The 20,434-nt window shown below is 37.9% G+C and overlaps 2 protein-coding genes across 3 annotated transcripts in view; one reads left to right on the top strand and one right to left on the bottom strand.

Annotated features, from left to right (window-relative positions):
- gdap2 (ganglioside induced differentiation associated protein 2) overlaps positions 1-12,431 on the bottom strand; it is a 60,577-nt gene extending 48,146 nt beyond the window's left edge. The window contains exons 1-2 of one of the 2 annotated variants that reach the window (XM_038272047.1): positions 12,391-12,431; positions 5,450-5,677 (exon numbers count right to left, since the gene is read on the bottom strand). In XM_038272047.1, coding sequence (XP_038127975.1) covers positions 5,450-5,625 — 176 coding nt within the window. In that variant the 5' untranslated portion in view covers positions 5,626-5,677; positions 12,391-12,431. Of the gene's footprint in view, positions 1-5,449; positions 5,678-12,200 lie in introns of both variants that reach the window. The other variant, XM_038272046.1, reaches the window with a different exon arrangement.
- Positions 12,432-14,690: 2,259 nt separating this feature from the next.
- wdr3 (WD repeat domain 3) overlaps positions 14,691-20,434 on the top strand; it is a 31,327-nt gene continuing 25,583 nt past the window's right edge. The window contains exons 1-5 of the mRNA XM_038272048.1: positions 14,691-14,771; positions 16,338-16,539; positions 16,624-16,833; positions 17,704-17,822; positions 19,875-19,953. Of these exons, the coding sequence (XP_038127976.1) occupies positions 16,366-16,539; positions 16,624-16,833; positions 17,704-17,822; positions 19,875-19,953 (582 nt within the window). The 5' untranslated portion in view covers positions 14,691-14,771; positions 16,338-16,365. The remainder of the gene's footprint in view (positions 14,772-16,337; positions 16,540-16,623; positions 16,834-17,703; positions 17,823-19,874; positions 19,954-20,434) is intronic.

The raw sequence follows: 20,434 nt of genomic DNA, 5'->3' as shown, positions 1-20,434 counted from the left end.
GATTAAGTAGTTTTTTAAAGTTTAACTTCTGGATTTGCCTGTGTAAACTCCCAGTCATCGGGTCATACAACCACAAACAGGCTTAAAATGAGAGGCAAATACACTTTCTCTTAGTTTTTTTTAAGAAGTTTCAACACCTATCCAGGAGTCTTTGTCAATGCTGCTGCCTTGCACCATGACAAACTGCAGTTGGAAAGCTGATGTAATTATAACTGGATTGCATTTATTTCTCCATTTACAAAACCTGTTTTCTGCTTGCAATAACAAAGAACAGATACAAATAGCCATTTTTGTGAGGTGATTCCTGGTAACAGGACAGCTTAAAGGTTTAACATTAAAACTGACCTGTTCTCTCCTTTGAGCTCAGTTTCACTGTCAAAAGCTACAATAAGAAATAAAATCACAGTTGAGGTTAGGATCTAAATGAACTAGAAACAAAAAAACCCCTGCTAGTTGGGTAATATTAAAGCTCACTAATATAAAGCAGCAGTAAAACAGTTACTATTTTCTGACTGCATTTAAAAAAAAAGAAAATACACGCTGTCTCTAAGAGGGTTTAGAAAAATAAATAAATATCGGCATTGATTTTCGGCCAGTTGAGCTGTAAAATATCAGCCAAAATTCCACCCTAATGCATCACTAATATTTATGTCTCATTGTTTTCATGGGCTTGAATGCTCACCTGTCCAAAACTTCCACTCCTGAAGAGGGGAGTTTACCTTTCTCCGGTGGTAGGTAAGCGTAATACTGCCCCCTAAAGGGAGGTAGCTGATTTCCTCTTATTAAAGGAAGACTAAGGCACTGCCCAAACATCTGCCCTAATCACTATATATGGAACTATATATTTGTTACGCCAATTTAAATGAGTGTCCAAACATCTAGAGATGAAGGGGTAGTGAACTTGAAATTTCCCACAATGCACCTTGAAAGGTATTGCAGGCGCCGTGCAGGGAAGCTGAGTCATGTGACCAACAGGGAGTGAAAAGTAGTGATCATCTGTCCATATGGTAAGCTACCCGAGTCCACTATAAAGTCCCTGCTCTATATAGTGATTGAGGGATTTAAGGGTTAGGGAGGACATTCGGACACACCTGTGTCATGGACGTAATTTTGGAGGGGGTGGGGGGGTTGGGTGTTGTTGGCGGGGACATGTCCCCTGCACTTTTTCAAACGTCCTTTTTGATCCCCTGAACTTTTTACTGTCCAATACCAATTGTATGCTACAGTTGCCTACTTCCCTTAGTTTTTACCGCCCACAAGCTCTTGATTGGCCCTCCATCTTTTCTTGTGTGATCGGCTGTCACTGCTGTCACTCCTGAGATGCTCACTTCACAAACATCTGATGCGCCACTGAATGGATCTGTGATGGGACGGTCAAACACCCTGAAGTTAGTTATATTAAAAAATACTTGTGTGGCCCAAACCTTTGAAATTTCATCCATGGCCTGTGTAACATTGCAGACCAGTTACTTGCAGGTTTAGCGTCCCTAAAGGCCATCTTTAAGGGCTGATTATACTCCCGCAGCAGTGTGCCACAGTGAGCTGGTCACAGGTATGACGCAGATATTTTTGATTTATTGATTTTGAATATTTAGGCGTGGTCTGCTCTATGTTATTCCACGCTACAACGCAAGAGGGACAATCACGAACTAGCTGTGGGTCTGGATACGACCGAGGCGGTGAGGAAATGGAAAAACATGACAACGGAGGGACAATGAGGACAAAAAAAAAGAGCAGGGATCCAGGTGGAATAAGGGTCCCAGCGTTCTCGCGCACCTCGCTCTTCTAGCTGGTCCATCTTCACGAGTCGTTTTCCACAATGGCGGTCATACAAGCAAAACAAGCCAGTAAGGTACCAAACAGGAACTACGCATAGTGTAGAGCGGATGTAGATTTGACCAATCAGAGGCCTTCTGTCTGCATCACTGGTAACCTACAATTATGGAGAGTCGCACCAGAGTGTCTTCACTGTAGCTTAATGAGGCAGCCTCCTTCTGTGTTTTGGAATCTGATAGCAGAACAATTTAGAGCAACTGGTTAAAAATTTATATAGAAAAAAAAATTTAAATTAAATCCAACATCAAAGAACAAAAAACATAAAAATAAAATAAAACACACCAAATGCTGCAGACAACCTGAAAGATCATTAAATAAATATCAGATTAAGCCCATGCCATGCTCAAAATTTACACAGTGTTGCTTTAAACGTGACAGAAAAATTGAAAACCTTTACGAATTAGAAAATCTTTACATTTTTGTTATATTATAAATACAATTGACTGTCCAGCTCAATCACAGGGTGAAATTAGCCTCTCTGCTAATGTAAAATTAAACATAGCTCATGACTGGGAAACTTTCTGGAGTAATTCCAAACATGGTTGTTATTGTTAGATTCTTCACATCAAAGCTTTATAATTAAAGGTCAGAAACTGAGCGATAAATAAAACATATCTTCTATAATTGATATTCAGCGCTCTACAGAGAACTGTGGAATCTATAGGGAAAAAAAGATCAAAAGAATAAACATTTACTTTTCCTATGAATTAGTTCACCTTAAAAATTTGCTTTTGTCATTTAATTCAGCATAAAAATCCTACAGCATGTTTTAATTCACAGCGTCAGAAAATGTTAGCAGTAATTACTAAATAATGACACAGTTTGCACCTTTGTAGCCCCGCTGATTGAAAGCAATCATCAGCGATCCTGACGAGTTCAGACTGTTCAGAACATCTAATTGATCCCATCAGCCGCCTTTCATAATGTCTGTCATTATGTGATCAGTCACAAAGGACCTGGAATCAAGTAGTTAAACTATAACTTCAGAGAGAAAAGAGCTTAATCATGAAACAAGATCAAAGTGCACACATGACTGATCCCATGCCTTCTGTTTACTGCAGGATGCATGCAGGAGCATCAGTCAAAATGGAAAACATAATCCACCTGAATATAAAACAAATCAGGATATTTAATAAGAAAATGAATCAGGAAGGTTCTGTATTTAACTGTATTCTAGTAAATAAATCCCTTTGTTTATATTTACAATAACAACTGAAACAAGGAAGCAGCCTACTGTGGCTAAGCCAGTTAGCACCTCCTCGCAAAGTCTGGGGGAAAAAAATTAAGAAAAGTCCAAAATTAAGTGTGACGAATAAAAATGAGATATTTTAATTTTTAGAGGGATAAGACTCCAGTAGTTCTCTGAAAGTTGGCGTTCACTGAAGCTAAAGCTACAGAGGTGTTCAGATGTAGCTGCTAAGTCGATGCATGTTAGTAAAGATCTTTATCAATACTAGACAGCCTACGTTCAAATGACATTATAGATAGATTGATGATTCATTGATTGGTTCTTACCAAGTCAATATGTGGCTTTCTGGTAGTTCCGCAGTATTACCAGCAGATGGCATCATATCGCTTTATGTCGGCTGATTACGCCTGTTGCTGAAATTCTATTCAGGCTCAAAGATCAGAATGGACGCTTGTTGTATCTAAGCTTATTTTAACATGAACAAATTATTTTTTCTGTATAGGTATGTAACGTTGCTATGCATCTTTGAGTAGAGCTGAGGAAAAGTGATCTGGATAATGAATATTGAAGACACTGAAAACTTTGCCTCATATAAAAGAATAAGTCTGACATCCTAAACTAAGTGAATTGAAGATGTTGACATGCTCACCTTTTAGGTTTTAGGGTAATTTTTAATAACATAATGCAAAGATGGAGATCATGAAACTATATCATGATTAGTTGAATGATAAAAAAATTAAATTAATAGATTAGTGGACTATTTCAGACCAACAGGGAATCATCTATAGCAGGGTTGTCAAACTCAAGTCCTTGAGGGCCGGCATCCTGGTCCAACACATGAGTATCTAACAGCTTAATTACCTCCTCAGTGGCATCGGAGTTCTCCAGAGCCCCGCTGACCTAATCGTTTGATTCAGGTTAGTTATATCTAACAGCTGAAACAGGTGCAGCTTCTACAGGTTTCTACAGGTACTGGCTGCAGCCTGCAGAAAATTAGCTTCTCTTCATTGGCTTCCTGTTAAATCCAGAATAGAATTTAAAATCCTCCTTCTCACATATAAAGCCTTAAATGGCCAAGCTCCATCTTATATCAGAGATCTGATTGTTCCTTATGTTCCTAACAGAGCACTTCACTCTCAATCTGCAGGTTTACTAGTGGTTCCAAGAATTTCTAAAAGTAGAATGGGAGGCAGATCTTTTAGTTATCAGGCTCCTCTCCTGTGGAACCAACTACCAGTTTTAGTCCGTGAGGCAGACACCCTGTCTACTTTTAAGGGTAGGCTTAAAACTTTCCTTTTTCATAACGCTTATAGTTAGAGTGGCTCAGGTTATCCTGAGCTATCTCTATAGTTATGCTGCTATAGGCTTAGACTTTTGGAGGACATAGGGACCCCTTTTCGTAATTCTGCTTCATTTTATGAATATTGTCCTTTTCCGAAGTATTTGTTAGTTAAATCTTCACCATAATAGCTTCATCTGGTCTGTTCCTGTTTGGCTGTGACTCCATCCTGGAGAGAAATATCAGCTGTCCTGCTGCCGCCAACACCTTTGTTTATAGATGTTGGAGCTTGGCCTGTTTTTCAGTGTAGTCCTGTTTCTCTTCCTGTGATTAAGTGTTCTCTCTTTTATCCTCTGACATGGGAGCTGGCTCGGAGCTCATCCGCTGGCTGTGTGTTTCCTGGATGCCGCCTGTGGAGCTGGTTGACAGTTTCCTTTTGTATCTCTGCTTTTTTCTGCATGTCTGCTATTGTCTTCTTGAAGCTTCGGCAGATGGTCTCTCAGACTGAGCCTGGTTCTGCTGGAGGTTTCTTCCTGTTAAAAGGGAGTTTTTCCTCTCCACTGTCACTACAAGCATGCTTAGTGTGAGGGATTGCTGAAGAGTCAATGAGTCGATGCAATCAACTGGTTTACCCTAGATAGAAAACTTTGAACCAATCCGACTGTATGATCTGGTTGAACTGTAAAGTGTCTTGAGGTGAAGTGTGTTGTTAATTGGTGCTATATAAATGAACTGAAATTAATTAAAGATTAAGCTGAGATCGTTTCTGGGTATTAAACTAAAACATGAAAACAAATATTTTGTAGAGAAGCACTTTGATATCAAGCCTCATTTTCTTTTTCAATCAATAATTATGTCTTACTTTATTTTGTTATGTGATAAATACTTTTGCTTGGTACCTTTAGGCTCCACATCTAAACTGAGGCCAGAAAAGGGAACCACTTCTAAATCTTCCCACACTACTTCCTCACTACGACCCCTCAGTCCACAAATTGAACTAATATTAAACAAACTATTTATCTAAAAGCAAAACAGTGTATCTGTCACTTAAAAAATAGAGAAGCTGCCAAACAGGATAGCAATGCTATTAACGTTTCTCCTTCTCCTCTGCAGTGACAGCATGAAGAAATAGACTAGTGACTCACAAGAGGATGATCTTGCGGTTGATGTCCGGTCTGTAGGGGAAGGGCGAAGGGAAGGGCTGCTGGCTGAACAGGCCGTCGCTCTGGTCCAGCTCCTCAGCCTCCTCACTCAGCTGCTGCTGCCACACTGGAAGAGTCTGGATATCCACAAACTGGGAGCGAGCACCCAGAGGATCCATCCCACCCCCCCACAGCTGCCACTAGAAGCTTCCGCAGGGTCTCCAAGATGAGCTGCAGAGCAGAAGAAACTGTTTAATCACTCAGTGCTAAAAGTACGAATGATTATCAAAGTCTGACACCTCCTAAAAGATGACAGCTTCCCATGTTTTCCTTCATATTAATATTTATTATTCTCCCATGCTGTTTTTCTCTTTCTGGCTTAAAATCAAGATGCGATAAATTAAATAAACTAAATCTACAGTGTTGAGAATAAAAAGAATAACAACTAATTTCCCATTCAAAATGTGTGCTATACAATCTGTTTAATTAGGAAGTTATGTCCCCTAAAAAGGCAGTTGCGCCTCAGGGCTTCCCCACCGGTTCTTTTCCTGGGAGCAAGTTATTTACTACTCTTAACTCAAACTGGGTAAAACCATATAAAAAAGGACTATAAAAACAGGAGTAAAATAGTAACAGAGTTTATTCCAGATCAGGTCATTACAGGACAGAGAAAATGCTTGGAGTTTGCACACCTGTGGGCTCAAAAATCACGTCCGCGAGCGTCCGACAAAGATTGAGCCCCGAACAAGGTCATCTCCTGCTTCTTATAGCTCATGGGTCTATGTGTTGCATCATGTGGATGTTTAGCTGTCCGTATCAGAACCTGACACACCATCCATGTCTTGAACTTCATGCATTTTGCCTCTATGCCCAAGAATTACAGATAGCTCTCCTCTATCAGACCGGCTCCAAGATGTGCCCATATCCTGTGTATCTTTAAAGGACAAGAAGGCTGTCCTATTTAGATGACCTCAGTACACACAGTGACATCACAATGTGAAGGAAAGCCTTTTACTCTGTCTAATCTGGCTAACAGAATAACAATGCACACAATGTATAAATAATAAACCTAACAAATCCAAGATGCATTACTGATATTTTTAACTGTTAAACACATTCTTCTTGCCCAGGGCATAGGCTCAAGCACAATTTATAAACGGAGTTACAAACACTGCTAGCTTCACTTCTGCATTCGGTCTTTATGGAGGGACAGTAGGAGGACGAAAGAGAGAAAATGTCTGGATTAAAATATGCTAACAGACAAATAAGTGGAAGAATGGGCTAAAGACTGTTAGGATAAAAATAAGTCATCCTGTGAAGATCCTGATGATGAGATTCTTATAACTAAATTTATGGAAATCCTGCAAGACATCCATTACAGCACAGGTGTCAAACTGGAGGGCCGTGGGCCGAATCTGGCCCCCTTATGGCGGTTAATCCGCCCTCAAGATCCAAAACAATCTTCAGTCATGTGGAGATAGATCAATACAATGGCCAGCCGATATATTTCGCTCATATTAGTGTTAAAAGTCTGTCCGTTTGTTTAGCACCACATTACCCATGATGCATCTGTTCCAATTTCACGTAGCTGAGCAAGTTGTTTTTCTGTGCTTCTGGGTGGTTCGTTGGCATAAAAATAGCATCAACCATTAATCCTTCCTTAACTCCGTGTGTAGGGAACCTGTGTGTTTTTTTTTACGATATAACCACCCACCCACATAGATATACCTACGAAACCAAATGTAAGCACCTCACCATCATCTCCAATGTACCTGCTCTAGTATGTACAATTTCAATTCCATCCAGAAAAATATTGATATGCTTCATTTTAAATATTGCATATTGTTTTCTTGTAAACTTGGAGATATATTTTAATGCATGTTTAATATCCCAGTAAACCCATTCCACCTTTACATCTGCAGCTCTCCCTGCTTCTCTCTGTGCTGTTTAAAAACATTTATGAACATTTCCACTAATATAATGATGCCAGAAACATTTCAAGATATGTAGAAGCTCTGCAGTCTGATTCTGTCTGATCAATAAGAAAACATGTTAATTATAACCTGTAACTGGGAGTCATGGTCCTCTTAGAAGCCAAGATTTCTAGTAAAGCTTCTTGCTAGGGATGCACAATATTGGAATTTTGGCCGATATCCGATATGCCGATATTTTAAAACTCATGTAGCCGATAACCGATATTGATACTGATGTTAAAGCAGGACAAAAATAAGTAGCAGTTTTGTTATCCATTTCGGACACTTTGAAAAATAATAAACTCAAATATATTTTCATATGCTGATATCAAATAGATTTTTTAAAATGCGGTATCGATCTATTTTACTTTCACAATCTTGTGAAATTTCATCGTTCTGTTACAAACTCTCGTGATATTTTGCAAATTCTTGTGAGATTTTGTTTGTAAAATAGATCGATGCCGCGTCAATATATCAACATATAAAAATATGGCAAAATTTTGTGAATTTTCGGGGGGATTTCGTAGCATAACGATGACATATAGCAATATTTCATTAGTAAAAGAGATTGATATGGTGTTTTTAAATGGCAATATATCAGCATATGAAGATATTGTGATATTTTAATGTATCAATATTTTTTCCCTCGTCTTTAGAAGTTTTTAAGTCTGTAAAAAAGAAGTTTTTGAGGAAAAAGAAGAAGTAGTATTTTTTTTTTTTTTTTAGATTTTAGAAACTCAGAAGCTGATCAAATGTCGGGTTAAATATCGGTGGGGTGGCCGATGTCCGATATTCAGTTTTAAGGCCGATACAAGCCGATACCGATTGGGGGCTGATTATATCGTGCATCCCTACTTCTTGCATTATAATACTGACTTGTATAAACTTACAATCTGTTGCCATTTTTAGCTGGAAAAAACTCCATATGTCTAACTAACAGATTTTTTGGTGACATCTCTAATTTTTTTAACCAACCCGTCTCCTAACTTTTACTTAAACAAAGAAGTAGGGAGGGGAGGACGCTTCTGAAGAGTTACATGTGGTGACCAACTCAAATATGTGAAGAGAGTTTAAGTTTATTTATACCAGAACACCAGAAATGAGGCCGAAAGATGATCTGATATCTGCTGGTGGAGCCGAGGCACCCATCATAGGAACCGTAGCCATTTCCTTTGGTCCGTTCATTGATTAAACCTGTTTAGGACGCGTTTCATGGGAGTATCCAGAGGAATTCAACATTTTAGCCCATTTTAGGGGCTTTTTTTCTACAGACTTTTCTGGAAACAGCAGAAAACGATCTGTTGCGTATTCTTTTGATCAGATCCTGTCTGTGGCAACTGGATTGAGAAGGTTGAAATTAATCCCTTAAAATTCAGAGGGAACTAATTAACAAAAAGGGGCGTCTGCTCATTGCTTTACTGTGGCAGTAGGATCTGAAACTGATAATTGTTAAATGTCACTTTGAGCATTAGTTAAAAACCATCTTTTTTAGGATGTTTTCCTGCTCTTAGACCTGAGACATTACTTTCTGGAAGATTTAATTTCTACTTATGTGCACCTGTTTGTTTGAGCTTTGAAAACTAATATAATTCCAGGACACAGAACAAATAAATCTTTTTCTGTTATAATTTTCTTCTAATTTACCACAGCAGTATTGGGGAAGTCCTGTCACCTCCCTTTCTAACCAATTTGTTTGTCCACTAATGCATCTTCTTTAAAGTTTTTCCGCTGCACCATGTAAGAGGCAGCAGCTCTTACATGGTGCGACGGTAAAAACTGGCCTCATAACTTTGGATCGCTCTCAGCTGCAGACAGCCTGATCTCTGCATAGGCTGACATGTTAGCGTTCTTTTGATGCTTACAAAATCAGCAGCTTATGTCACGGATCTGTTGTTTATCTTTTAAAAATGAGGTTATATTTAGGCCAGCGGCAATAGGTATTAATAAGAGGCTGCGCTGTTTTTAATTTGCATTATAATGACATGACAACCAGGCGTGTCCAATGCCTCAACATCTGGATCAGGCAGGTGAAGCAGTGGAGGCGAATATAAAAAAATATATTTCCCTTTGGGAGCAATAAGGTATTGAAAGGAATAAACAGAGAATATTACTGCAGAAACTCAACTGATAAAGAAATATTTGGGGCATAAATTGTGTTCAGATTAAAAAAGGACACAAGCAGAAGTCTGTAATATGAGATTAACTGGGACTGAAGCAGATTTAAAAAAATATATTTTCTTATTCTTAATACATAGGTCATTGAATATGACCTTTTTTTTATTAAATATTATTATTTGGTTATTAATTATCTAATACTTTTTTTCTTTTTAATGGCCATCATCAATGTATTTAATATTTTGCCTTACAAATAAAACCTTTCTCGGTACCAGATTAGGTTAGATAAATTAGTCACATTTTTATCCATTACTTTACCAAGTAGATATAATCTGCAAAATATGAATGCCATGAGCTGCAGCCAATATCCTAACATTTTGTCCCAGCTGAGGCTGTCGGTTAGCCTGTCAGTAGGTCTCTAAAATAAAACCATTTGCTTTTTGAATTCTGCAAAGTGACTCATACTGATAAATGAATGGAATTAATATCAGAGCAGGTTTCTCTTTGCATAGCAGATACTGAAAACAAATTTTAAGTTTTACAGATCTACCTTGCACCACAAGACCTTGTGATGCTGAAGCGCCCTGATATAAAAATGAGTTTGAGGTAAAAAATGAGTTTACCTTCCCTTCTTTCCAGGCTAAAGCAGACCGATGTTTCACCCTGCATCAGAACAACAACCCTGATTAAACAATCACAGCTACGGCGGGATGGTTTTCATCAAAATCCTTAACGCAAATGAGAAAGTGAGGTAAACCTTTGGACTAAAACTCAGGTAAAGATTTCAGAAAAACCTCAGGCTCCTGATAAATACTGCAAAAAATGTAAAGTGATTTTTTTTGTCTTGAATTGAGGAGGAACATGAGAGTTTTTGCCAGTGGAACAAGACAATTTACATTTAAAATAAGAAAAAACTATTTTATTGTCTTATTTAAAGTGCGTGTTATGTAATTATTTTATTTTAAGAGTGAAAAATCTCCTTCCATTGGCAAATCATCTTATTTACCTGCTCAAATTAAGGGTAAATTAACTTAAATGAAGCCATTTTTACTCATTTCTAGATCATTTTTGCAGTGAATATAGAAGGAAGGGAGACGCTCCTGAAGACCCAGGAGGCTGAATAGATCCACCATTTCTAGATTTTATTTCTCACTCATTCAAAACTTCTGATCTTTATTTTTCCTTATCAAAGTTCAATTCACTACATTCAGCCTTGATGTTCTAATGCGTCAGAATGTGAAAAGGTTAGAGAGGTCATACATGCATTAACATGGATGACTATGTATTACACTTGTTTTTATCATTTCAAGCTGGTCTTGATCTCAACTTTTGTGAATTAAGCAGATGTTGTCCCACTTTATATTTCTTAGGTTTATTGTATATATATATATATATATATATATATATATATATATATATATATATATATATATATATATATATATATATATATATATATATATATATATATATATATATATATATATGTGTGTGTGTGTGTGTGTGTGAAAATTACATTTCCTTCTCAATTACAGCCAATCAAACCTTGTTTGTTATTCTTAAGCTTATTCTGTGACAGCTTCCTAAAAGTAAATAAACTAACTGTAGTTTTTGTAAAACTAAAAAATTTGTATATATACAAATATATACATATATAAATAGATATATACAAATATATAAATATACATATATAAATAAATATATATATGAACATACAAATAAAAAATATACAAATATATATATATATATATATATGAAAATTAAATTTTCTTCTCAATTACAGCCAATCAAACCTTGTTTCCCATTCTTAAGCTTATTCTGTGACAGCTTCCTAAGAGTAAACATACTAATGGAAACTATAGTTTTTCTAAAATAAAAAAATGTGTGTGTATATATATATATATATATATATATATATATATATATATATATATATATATATATATATATATATATATATATATGTATATAAATAAATAAAAATATATACGTATATAAACAGATATATATACAAATCTATAAATATACATATATAAATAAATAATATATACAAATGTATAAAAAAATAAACATTTATATATAAAAAAATATATATATTTAAATATATATATGAAAATTACATTTCCTTCTCAATTAAAAATCAAACCTTTTTTGTTGTTCTTAAGCTTATTCTGTGACAGCTTCCTAAGAGTAAACATACTAATGGAAACTATAGTTTTTCTAAAATAAAAAAAATAAAAAAAATAAATATATATATATATATATATATATATATATAAAAATATAAATATATAAAAATATATACGTATATAAACAGATATATATACAAATATATAAATATACATATATAAATACATAATATATACAAATGTATATAAAAAAATAAACATTTATATATTAAAATATATATATTTAAATATGAAAATTACATTTCCTTCTCAATTAAAAATCAAACCTTGTTTGTTGTTTTTAAGCTTATTCTGTGACAGCTTCCTAAAAGTAAACAAACTAACGACAACTCTAGTTTTTTTTAAATAAAAAAAATTATCAGTTAACAGTTATCTTACTTTATAGAAGGAAAACAATGTTTCTAAACATTTTGACCTGTTGTATTACAGTCCAGCTGGTTTGTAATAAAAGTAGAATCAAAATACCTTCCTACCTACCGTGTCTACTGGCTGAGCTGATGTTCCACGTCAAAATAACCTACACTAAATCATAAAAACATTTATGAAACTCTGCTTTAAAGGCTCAGGTGGGATTGTTGCTACGCTGATTTCTCATTTTAAGAAGGAAATTCACTCCAACAGTGAGAGAAATGTTATTAAAAAGGCTCTCTGACCATGACTTACTCACTTAGCAAACATGTTACTAGCTGACTGACGCTCAGCGGAACCGCAGCAATCCAAACTACTTCCGCCTCCTGAGCTTCAAAATAAAATTCCCAAACTCCAGATCAAGAATAAGGAGCTTTGTTCATTATTTGTTCATATAATTCATTTTAATATAAGATTTGTTGAATACCAGCTCATAACCGTTTCTACTTTTCACTTTTTTTCTATGATGTTTTCTGCCTATATTAATCCACTAAAATTGGGTCACTTTTACTTTGATGTATATGTCATCATTGTTAGTGCATGTAAAATTATTCTGTTTTCTAATTGTGCAGACACCTATTAGTTAATTAATGGATATATTTGAAGAGCCAACTGGCAACATAATGCTTACTGGGCATGGGCTGTGATATTACAGCACTTTTTCCGTTAATAGAGGTGTTAATTTTTAATTAATCCCCTTTAATGTCTGCAAATATTTCACAATAATCCTAAATTGATAAAGGAGGTCAAATCTTTCTGCCAGCTGAAAAAATAATCCAGAGCAAAAGACAGAGGAGGGACCACAGAGCATTCAAAAGTTCTCCATACTCTTATATCAGAATTAGAAATACTTTAAAAATCCCAGAGGAAAATTACTTTTATTACACGCTCCAGATACAGTTTTATATATATAAAAATATGTATATATATATATGCATCTGTATAGCTAAGTGATAGCGACGTACAAAAATAGTGCAAGGAATGGATAAATGTCAATTACAGAGGGGGGAGGGGGCGTCTGAATCACTTGAGGGAGGCGTTATAGAGATTGATGACCACAGGTAGGAATTATTTCCTTCAAGAGAAGTCTTCTGCTGAAGGAACTCGTCTACTGGACCAGTGTGTCATGGAGAGGATGTGAGTCATTGTCTAAGATGGACTGAAACCTGGACAGCATCCTCCTCTCTGCCAGGGTCAGGGTGTCCAGTTCCTCCCCCACAACATTACCGGCCCTCCTGATCAGTTTGTTCAGTCTGTTGTTGTCAGCGACCCTCAGCCCACTGCCCCAGCATGTGACAGCAAAGAAGAGCATGCTAGCAACATTTGACTCATAAAACATCCTCAGCATCGCCCCACAGATGTTAAAGGACTTCAGCCTCCTCAGGAAGAATAGTCGGCTTTGGTCCTTTTTGTAGACCGCTTCGGTGTTTCTAGTCCAGTCTAACTTATTGTTAAAGTACACTCCCGGGTACTTATACTCCTCCACAGTGTCAACAGGAACCCCCTGGATGGAAACAGGGGTCACAGTTGTTTTTGTAATCCTCAGATCCGCTATGAGCTCCTTAGTCTTTGTCACATTGAGCTATAGGTGGTTCAGCTAACTCCAAGTGACAAAGTTGCCCACCACACTCCTATATTCACTCTCCTCACCCTTTTCAATGCAGCCAACAAATGCTGAGTCATCAGAAAACTTCTGAAGGTGGCAGGACTCAGAGCAATAGTTGAAGTCTGAGGTGATAAGGGTGAAGAGGAAGGGGCATAGGACAGTCCCCTGAGGGGCCCCAGTGTTGCTGACCACCCTGTCAGACACACAGTTCTGTAGGCATACATGCTGTGGTCTGCCCGTCAGGCAATCAACAATCCAGGACACGATGGGGGCCTTCACCTGCATATATAAGAAAATAAGAAAAGTCTGGCCTTTTCTTATTTAACGATTTTGATCCATAGAAATAGCATGAAGGACGTGTTTCTTTTCTGTTTTGTTCTGCAGCTATAATCCCCGAAAGAAAAAAACAAACAAACAAAAAAAGAGAAAAAAACAGGCCATTGCAGACGTTGGTAATCTAAAATATTTTTTGTTTTTTTGCTTTTATTTTGTCAATCTTACAAACAAGCTTCCGGTGTTTTTGCATGATCTTCGTCACGAGCACTTGACTCATTGCTCCGCCTGCTTTAATCAGCTGACTGATTGACACAACCACTTCCGCTGTGGTCGTTTCGGGACTTTCGTGGTGAAACTCATCTTTTAAAACCACTTAACTTCGAACTTTAGGCTAAAAAATACTTACAAATAAAAAAAAATCTACAAAAAGTTGCATTAAATGAATATCCGCTTAATTTTCTGAGAACAGCAACGTCATGAATTGTGTTCTGATATTGCAGACAGAAGCAAACGATTGATCTTAAACGAGAATAATAATATAATTAGAATAAATGATACATTATATGTACAAATATAATATAGCTATAAATATAAAAAAATAATCTCATATGTGTTGCAATATATTTCATATAGTTTAAGAGGTAAAAAAAATTATAGATGTTTTTTTTAATCGATCTGCGATAGATTAGTCAGGTCTGATTCAGAATCAGCGGCCGGAGGAAGAAAACAAGCAGGCAGCTCTGAGCCGCATTTCAGAGGTAAGCTGAAAAACAACCTTTGCTCAAACACACCTTCATAGTAACTGATATCTCAGCGTTGTCTGAAGCATTAATATACATTATTAGGAGTTTGTTTCGATTTTTAAAAGCGTATATAAGCGAGAGCAGCACCACGTGTGCCCTGGGCGCAGGCTGCTGCGTGAAGGTGCGCTCGATTTGTCAAACTCTCATAATCTGCCCGAGCGGACTTTAAGGAGCTTAGGGTTCGTTCAACGGCGGAAACTACTCAACTCCACCCTCACGGCGTGTCCTGTGTAACAAACCACGTCTGTTAGTTTACCTTTTGGTGAGAATTACGTTGCTGTTTATACATTGTAGATATTTTTAATGAGTTTTGCTTAATGTTAAAATCACGTTCCAGGGCTTCACTAAACTGCTTTCCCTTTAAACGTTTTCAAGCCCAATTTGAGTTTCCCAACTGGTCCAGAGCATCACGCTGCCACCAACATGGTTTGCATTTAAGATTTAATAGAAATGAATATAAAAGACAAATTCAGAGAATGTATAAATTGTAAAATATTTTCAACCCCTCTTTTCTTTGTCACAGGGCTATCTATTTGCATATATTTTAAGCTGATATTCTTCTTTCTTCCTCCATGTCAACGATGCAAATAACACGATAGAGACTGCATAATGCAAACAAAAATATATTTTTTAATAAATATATTAGCAATCGATAGCGAATGAAAGGAACCATGCATGTTCTTGATGAAAGCTGAATGCACCAATGAATCAATGCACTATAAAAAAAGAAAAATTGGCAGAAATCAAAATACTTAAAGTCACAGGAAAATCATATTTAAATGTCAAATCATTCTGGCTTAAACATGTATATAAATGTTTAAAATAAATCTTTTTATCAGACCATATTGTCCCTAAAGTTAAAAAATTTCTATTTAAAAAGAATCCTGTCTTAAAATCTGTTTTTTTTTCTCGTTATCCTATGTAGGCCAGTTAGTTATACGTCAGCCTGAACACCTAAATTCGGCCAATCACATGTCAACGGTCATCTGTCAATCAAATGTTTAAGTCATTGATTCATGTCGCAGCTAATATACGCAACGGTTTAAATAAGAAATAACAATCATTTACTTTCCCATTGAGTTCCATCCCAGTGAACATGGGGATGGACGTCTGTGTCTTCATCTTCAGGCGTAGAGCTAACAGAACGGGCAGCGTTGCGAGGCAAGGGCTCAAACATGTACAGCTGTAAGCCTTCTACACCAAACCAAGCTTCTACCGCCCTGGCGTCCTCTTCCACAACAGCCTCATCCCCGCTTTCCTCCTCTAAATAAATAATATATGATGGAGGAGGCCAGTGGCTGAGAGTCGCAGGGGAGTAGGCTGCCATTCTGCAGGCGTTAGACTGGGAAGGGTGATTTTTAATGGCTGCTACTGTATTTATATACTCAGTCCAGTTCAATAAAATCTTAAGAATAGATTTCAACACAATGACCTGCTTTCCAGCTAACTGTTTGCCATCTGATGAAACTAGCATTCATAGCATTCCTGGCTTCTGACTGTAAAATGTTTTATTTGCTGCAGGATCGAACACCGTCTCAGGCCGCCGGTCATGGGTTTGACCAAGCAGTACCTACGCTACGCCGCCAGCGCCGTGTTCGGCGTCATCGGCAGCCAGCGGGCCAACATCACATACGTCACGCTTCGAGGCGGGGAAAAGGGCCGCTACGTGGCTGTGGCCGCATGCGAACACGTCTTCATCTGGGATGTCCGAAAAGGAGAGAAGGTGGGGCTTTTATGGGCAGATTCTGGTGAGATTTTGAGTAAAACGTCGTGGCAGCTCAGTGACCAGCAGCCTCTCTCTGTCCAGGTCCTGATCCTGCAGGGACAGAAGCACGAGGTGAGCTTCCTCTGTCCTTCTCCAGACGCTGTTCACATCGCTGTGGGTTACGAGGACGGCGTGGTGCGGATCTTCAACCTGCTGAGCGGGGAGAGCAACGTCTCCTTCAACGGACACAAGTCTGGGGTCACAGTAATGAGCTACGACGCGCTCGGAGCGCGGCTCGTCACCGGCTCTAAGGTATCGTTCTGAAATTGTGTTCTAGACAGACAGACAGACTTAAAAAGCATTAAATTAGAGTCCCTCTTTTCTGTATAAACCCTGAATGAAATGCTAAATGTTGTCAGTGGGAAACATTCAGCTAACAGACACATTACTGAAATATTCAGAGGAAGAAAGACGGTTCACTTTGCTTCTAAAGATGTAAAAGAAGAACAGAAAGCTGACGGTACGAACAGCTCAACAGTTAGAAACAAAGCTGGAGGTTTTGGGGCTGCAGGATGTTACAAACATTACCTCAAAAATGTTTTTTTTTTTTTTTTCAAATATTGTTTGCTTGATTTTAGCTCAGAGAAAATCTGTTGTTGCTTAATTCATTATGAAGGTTTATGGTAATAAAATATCTCGCTGCCATGGGCTGGATTTACTCACCTTTTTTCGTAATTGTAAAAGCACAAAACTTCACTCCCAGGCGCCATGTTTGTTTCCATTAATATTCCTCCTCTAATATAGAAACTCTCTGCCCTTCTATGCCTCAATCAGGTGAAATCTTTCATTAAAAGGTAAAGTCCTGCTTCACTGTCTCCCCATTAAAACTGCCCTGAGTTTGTTGTTTTCTGTGTTTTGGCATCACGTCATTTAAGCTGCACTTGGTTTATTCTAGAAGCTGAATACGGTCTCACTTCCTCACAGTCACACCTGTGTGTGTCGGCCTGTTACACAAATCCCAGATGAAAGTTTGTAACGAGGCAAAAGTTCAGAAGGGAAGAAAACTCTTTGAGAAAACCGTTTTTCACTGATGGAGAGTTTTAGGGCCACGTTACTGAGAGGTTTTTTTCTTCTGTGCATTTTCTTTCTTCTTGATTAGCTGCAGCTTTTCTCTCTTTTCAGGACACAGATGTGATTGTGTGGGACATCATCAATGAGTGTGGACTGTACAGGCTGAGGGGACACAAGGATCTCATCACACAGGCCTTGTTCCTTAAAGACAAGAACCTCCTGGTCACAAGGTCGGCAGCCTTGAACCTGATCAGCCGTCGCCTCCTTTCTCACTGTTTGCATATAAAATCTAAGGAGCTCTGAGCCTTTTAAGCTCCTGTCACACCTTGACGATTTAGCCAGCGTTTGCCTGATGTCCCAGAATCTTCTAAAACGCTGCCATAGGCTGAACTTTCTATGTATTTATCAAGTTTGGGAGCATACATATACCCCATTTACACTACCCTTGAAAAACCGTGCCTAGACCGGTCCGAGCTCAGTAACTGAGATAACTTATCGTGTGTAAAAGCAAAGCAAACTGAACTGAACCGAGCTAGACACGACCGGACCGCGCTAACTGCAGACCAGTTCCAGAGGTGGGCTCGGCTCGGCTTTTCCCTGGCTCGGTTCTTTGATAACAAGAGAGCATGAGTAGAACGCGTCATCTCCGTCTGGCTGCACATCCCGATTCACACTCCATTCCAGTAGTTGGCGGTAATGCCCCTCCAGAAACAGAAGAAGAAGAACAACTTCTTCTTCAACTATAAACAACAATCAAAATCTTCTTCACGCAACATTTTAAATAATAACACCGAAGTACAGCAATAATAATCAAGTATAACTTTCTGAAAGTGACGGGATTTGCTTGATTCCCTCCTTCTTCGCCTTCTTCTTCTTGTGTTTTATGGCGGTTGGCAAACAACTTTTGGTGCATTACCGCCACCAACTGCTTGATTTCCTCCTTCAATACCGGCAGTAATACCGCAGATCGTCACTAGGAGGCGAGGAACCGAGATAGTGTGACATGTAAACGGTCGCCAGAACCGAGCTCGGCCTGGTTAACAGATCCGAGCTCGGACCGGTGTCGGCATGGATCGGTTTTTCACGGGTAGTGTAAATGGGGCTATAGAGAATTCATACTGAGTCCAGAGCGTATGACAAGCCAATGACAGCCTCACTTATATGTAACGCACAGCAGCGTAATGCCCATGAAATGTCACAAGCCAGTATCCTGCATATAAAGATGTCTTTGATCACAGTATTAACCTTGCTGCTGTTTAACCCCCCCCCCCCCCCCCAAAAAAAAATGGCATAAATAAATAATAAAATAAAAAAAGGAAAAAGAAAGAAAAGGTTTGCAGTTGCAGCAGATTCAGCGGCGTGTCTGTTAGGAAGTTTGTTGGCCGTGGGCGTAAACGCAGGGAGGATCCATCAGACTCACCTTCACTCTCAACCTATAACTGGAACAGAGTCAAATTGATGAGATCCTGCTGATGTTGGAGGACAGCTAGTATGTATTCCCATCTCAGCCTTGCTGGATCCTTCATCTAGTGGAACGTCTGAAGTCTGGAGGAGAACCGATGGTTTTCTCCTGTGAACCCCTTTTATACCAAAACGCTGCCAATACACCATTATACAGTAGCTGTACGTTAGAAACGCGTTCAGCGCTCGTCTGGAACACGTCAATTCTGTTGATGAGTTGGAGAGAAGTTCTTTATAAGCTACGCCTAAGTTATGCAGAAGTTACCATGAATTTTGGATGAGCTAGACGCAATGACTTATGGTTAACTTACACTTAACATGTGTCAACAATTGAATCACCTGTAACTTATTCCCCACGCAGGAGCATATGCTGGCATACGTTGAGAAATTTTAATCATGTTAAAAATTTCTTGCCGTACGTCAGCGTGTTCTAGCGTGCTTCAGCGTACCCGTAACTTATCCAACATATGCCAGCGTTTATGCTAGATGTTTCGTACGTCAGGCATTCGTTGCACTAAATCGTCAAGGTGTGACAGCGGCTTTAGAGACCTAAAAAAGTAGCATTTATTTTACAGGGATTCTGTAAAATAAAACATTTTATGACATAATCTATAATAAAGTAAGTTCTTGAAAGATCAAAAACAAGCAGGAATTTTATCTCCAGAACAGACTCCAGTAGAAAATCTCATCAGCGTTCGATTGAATGGCATCGATGTCCAACAGTATCTGTTCTAACTTCTGTTTAGTGTAAATTTAAACGATGAGAGGAAATTATAAATCATGTTGAGGCAGTCGTAACCTTTTGTGTTTCTGCTGTTCAGCTCTAAGGACACGTTTGTGAAGTGGTGGGATCTGGACACCCAGCACTGCTTCAAGACCATGGTGGGACACCGCAGTGAGGTGAGAGCTTCCTGCGCTGCACACAGAGCAGCATTAATAGGGATCCACTTAGAAAAGGAGGAAGTACCTTTTATCGGTTCACAGTTTAGAGACTTTAAGGGCTTAACTTCCTAAGAGAAATATGGTTTTGGAAGTTGTCATACATTAACAACACTATGTTGAAATCGAAATGATCTCAAAGCTGAGCTGCTGAATGCTCTAATAAATCTCCGCTTGTACATAACAAGAAAAAAAAAAACACTAATACAAACCACACTGGAAAAATGGAAATCTAAATCTTTACTATAGATTATGTCATAAAATGAGATAAAAGTTATCTAGTCATTTTTTCTTAAAATAAGTGGATTTGTTCTTTGTTTGAGGAAGTAAAAGAGACACTTTGACAAAGGAATCAGCAATTTACACTTAAAATAAGAAAAAAACTATTTCATTGTATTATTTCATGTGCATGTTATCTAATTATCTTATTTCAAGACTAAAA

Source organism: Cyprinodon tularosa, unplaced genomic scaffold (genome assembly GCF_016077235.1).
Source record: "Cyprinodon tularosa strain WSP-4 unplaced genomic scaffold, ASM1607723v1 ctg815, whole genome shotgun sequence".
Taxonomy (NCBI): domain Eukaryota; kingdom Metazoa; phylum Chordata; class Actinopteri; order Cyprinodontiformes; family Cyprinodontidae; genus Cyprinodon; species Cyprinodon tularosa.
Note: the sequence above shows the minus strand (reverse complement) of the source record. Positions and strands in the feature narration are given on the sequence as shown.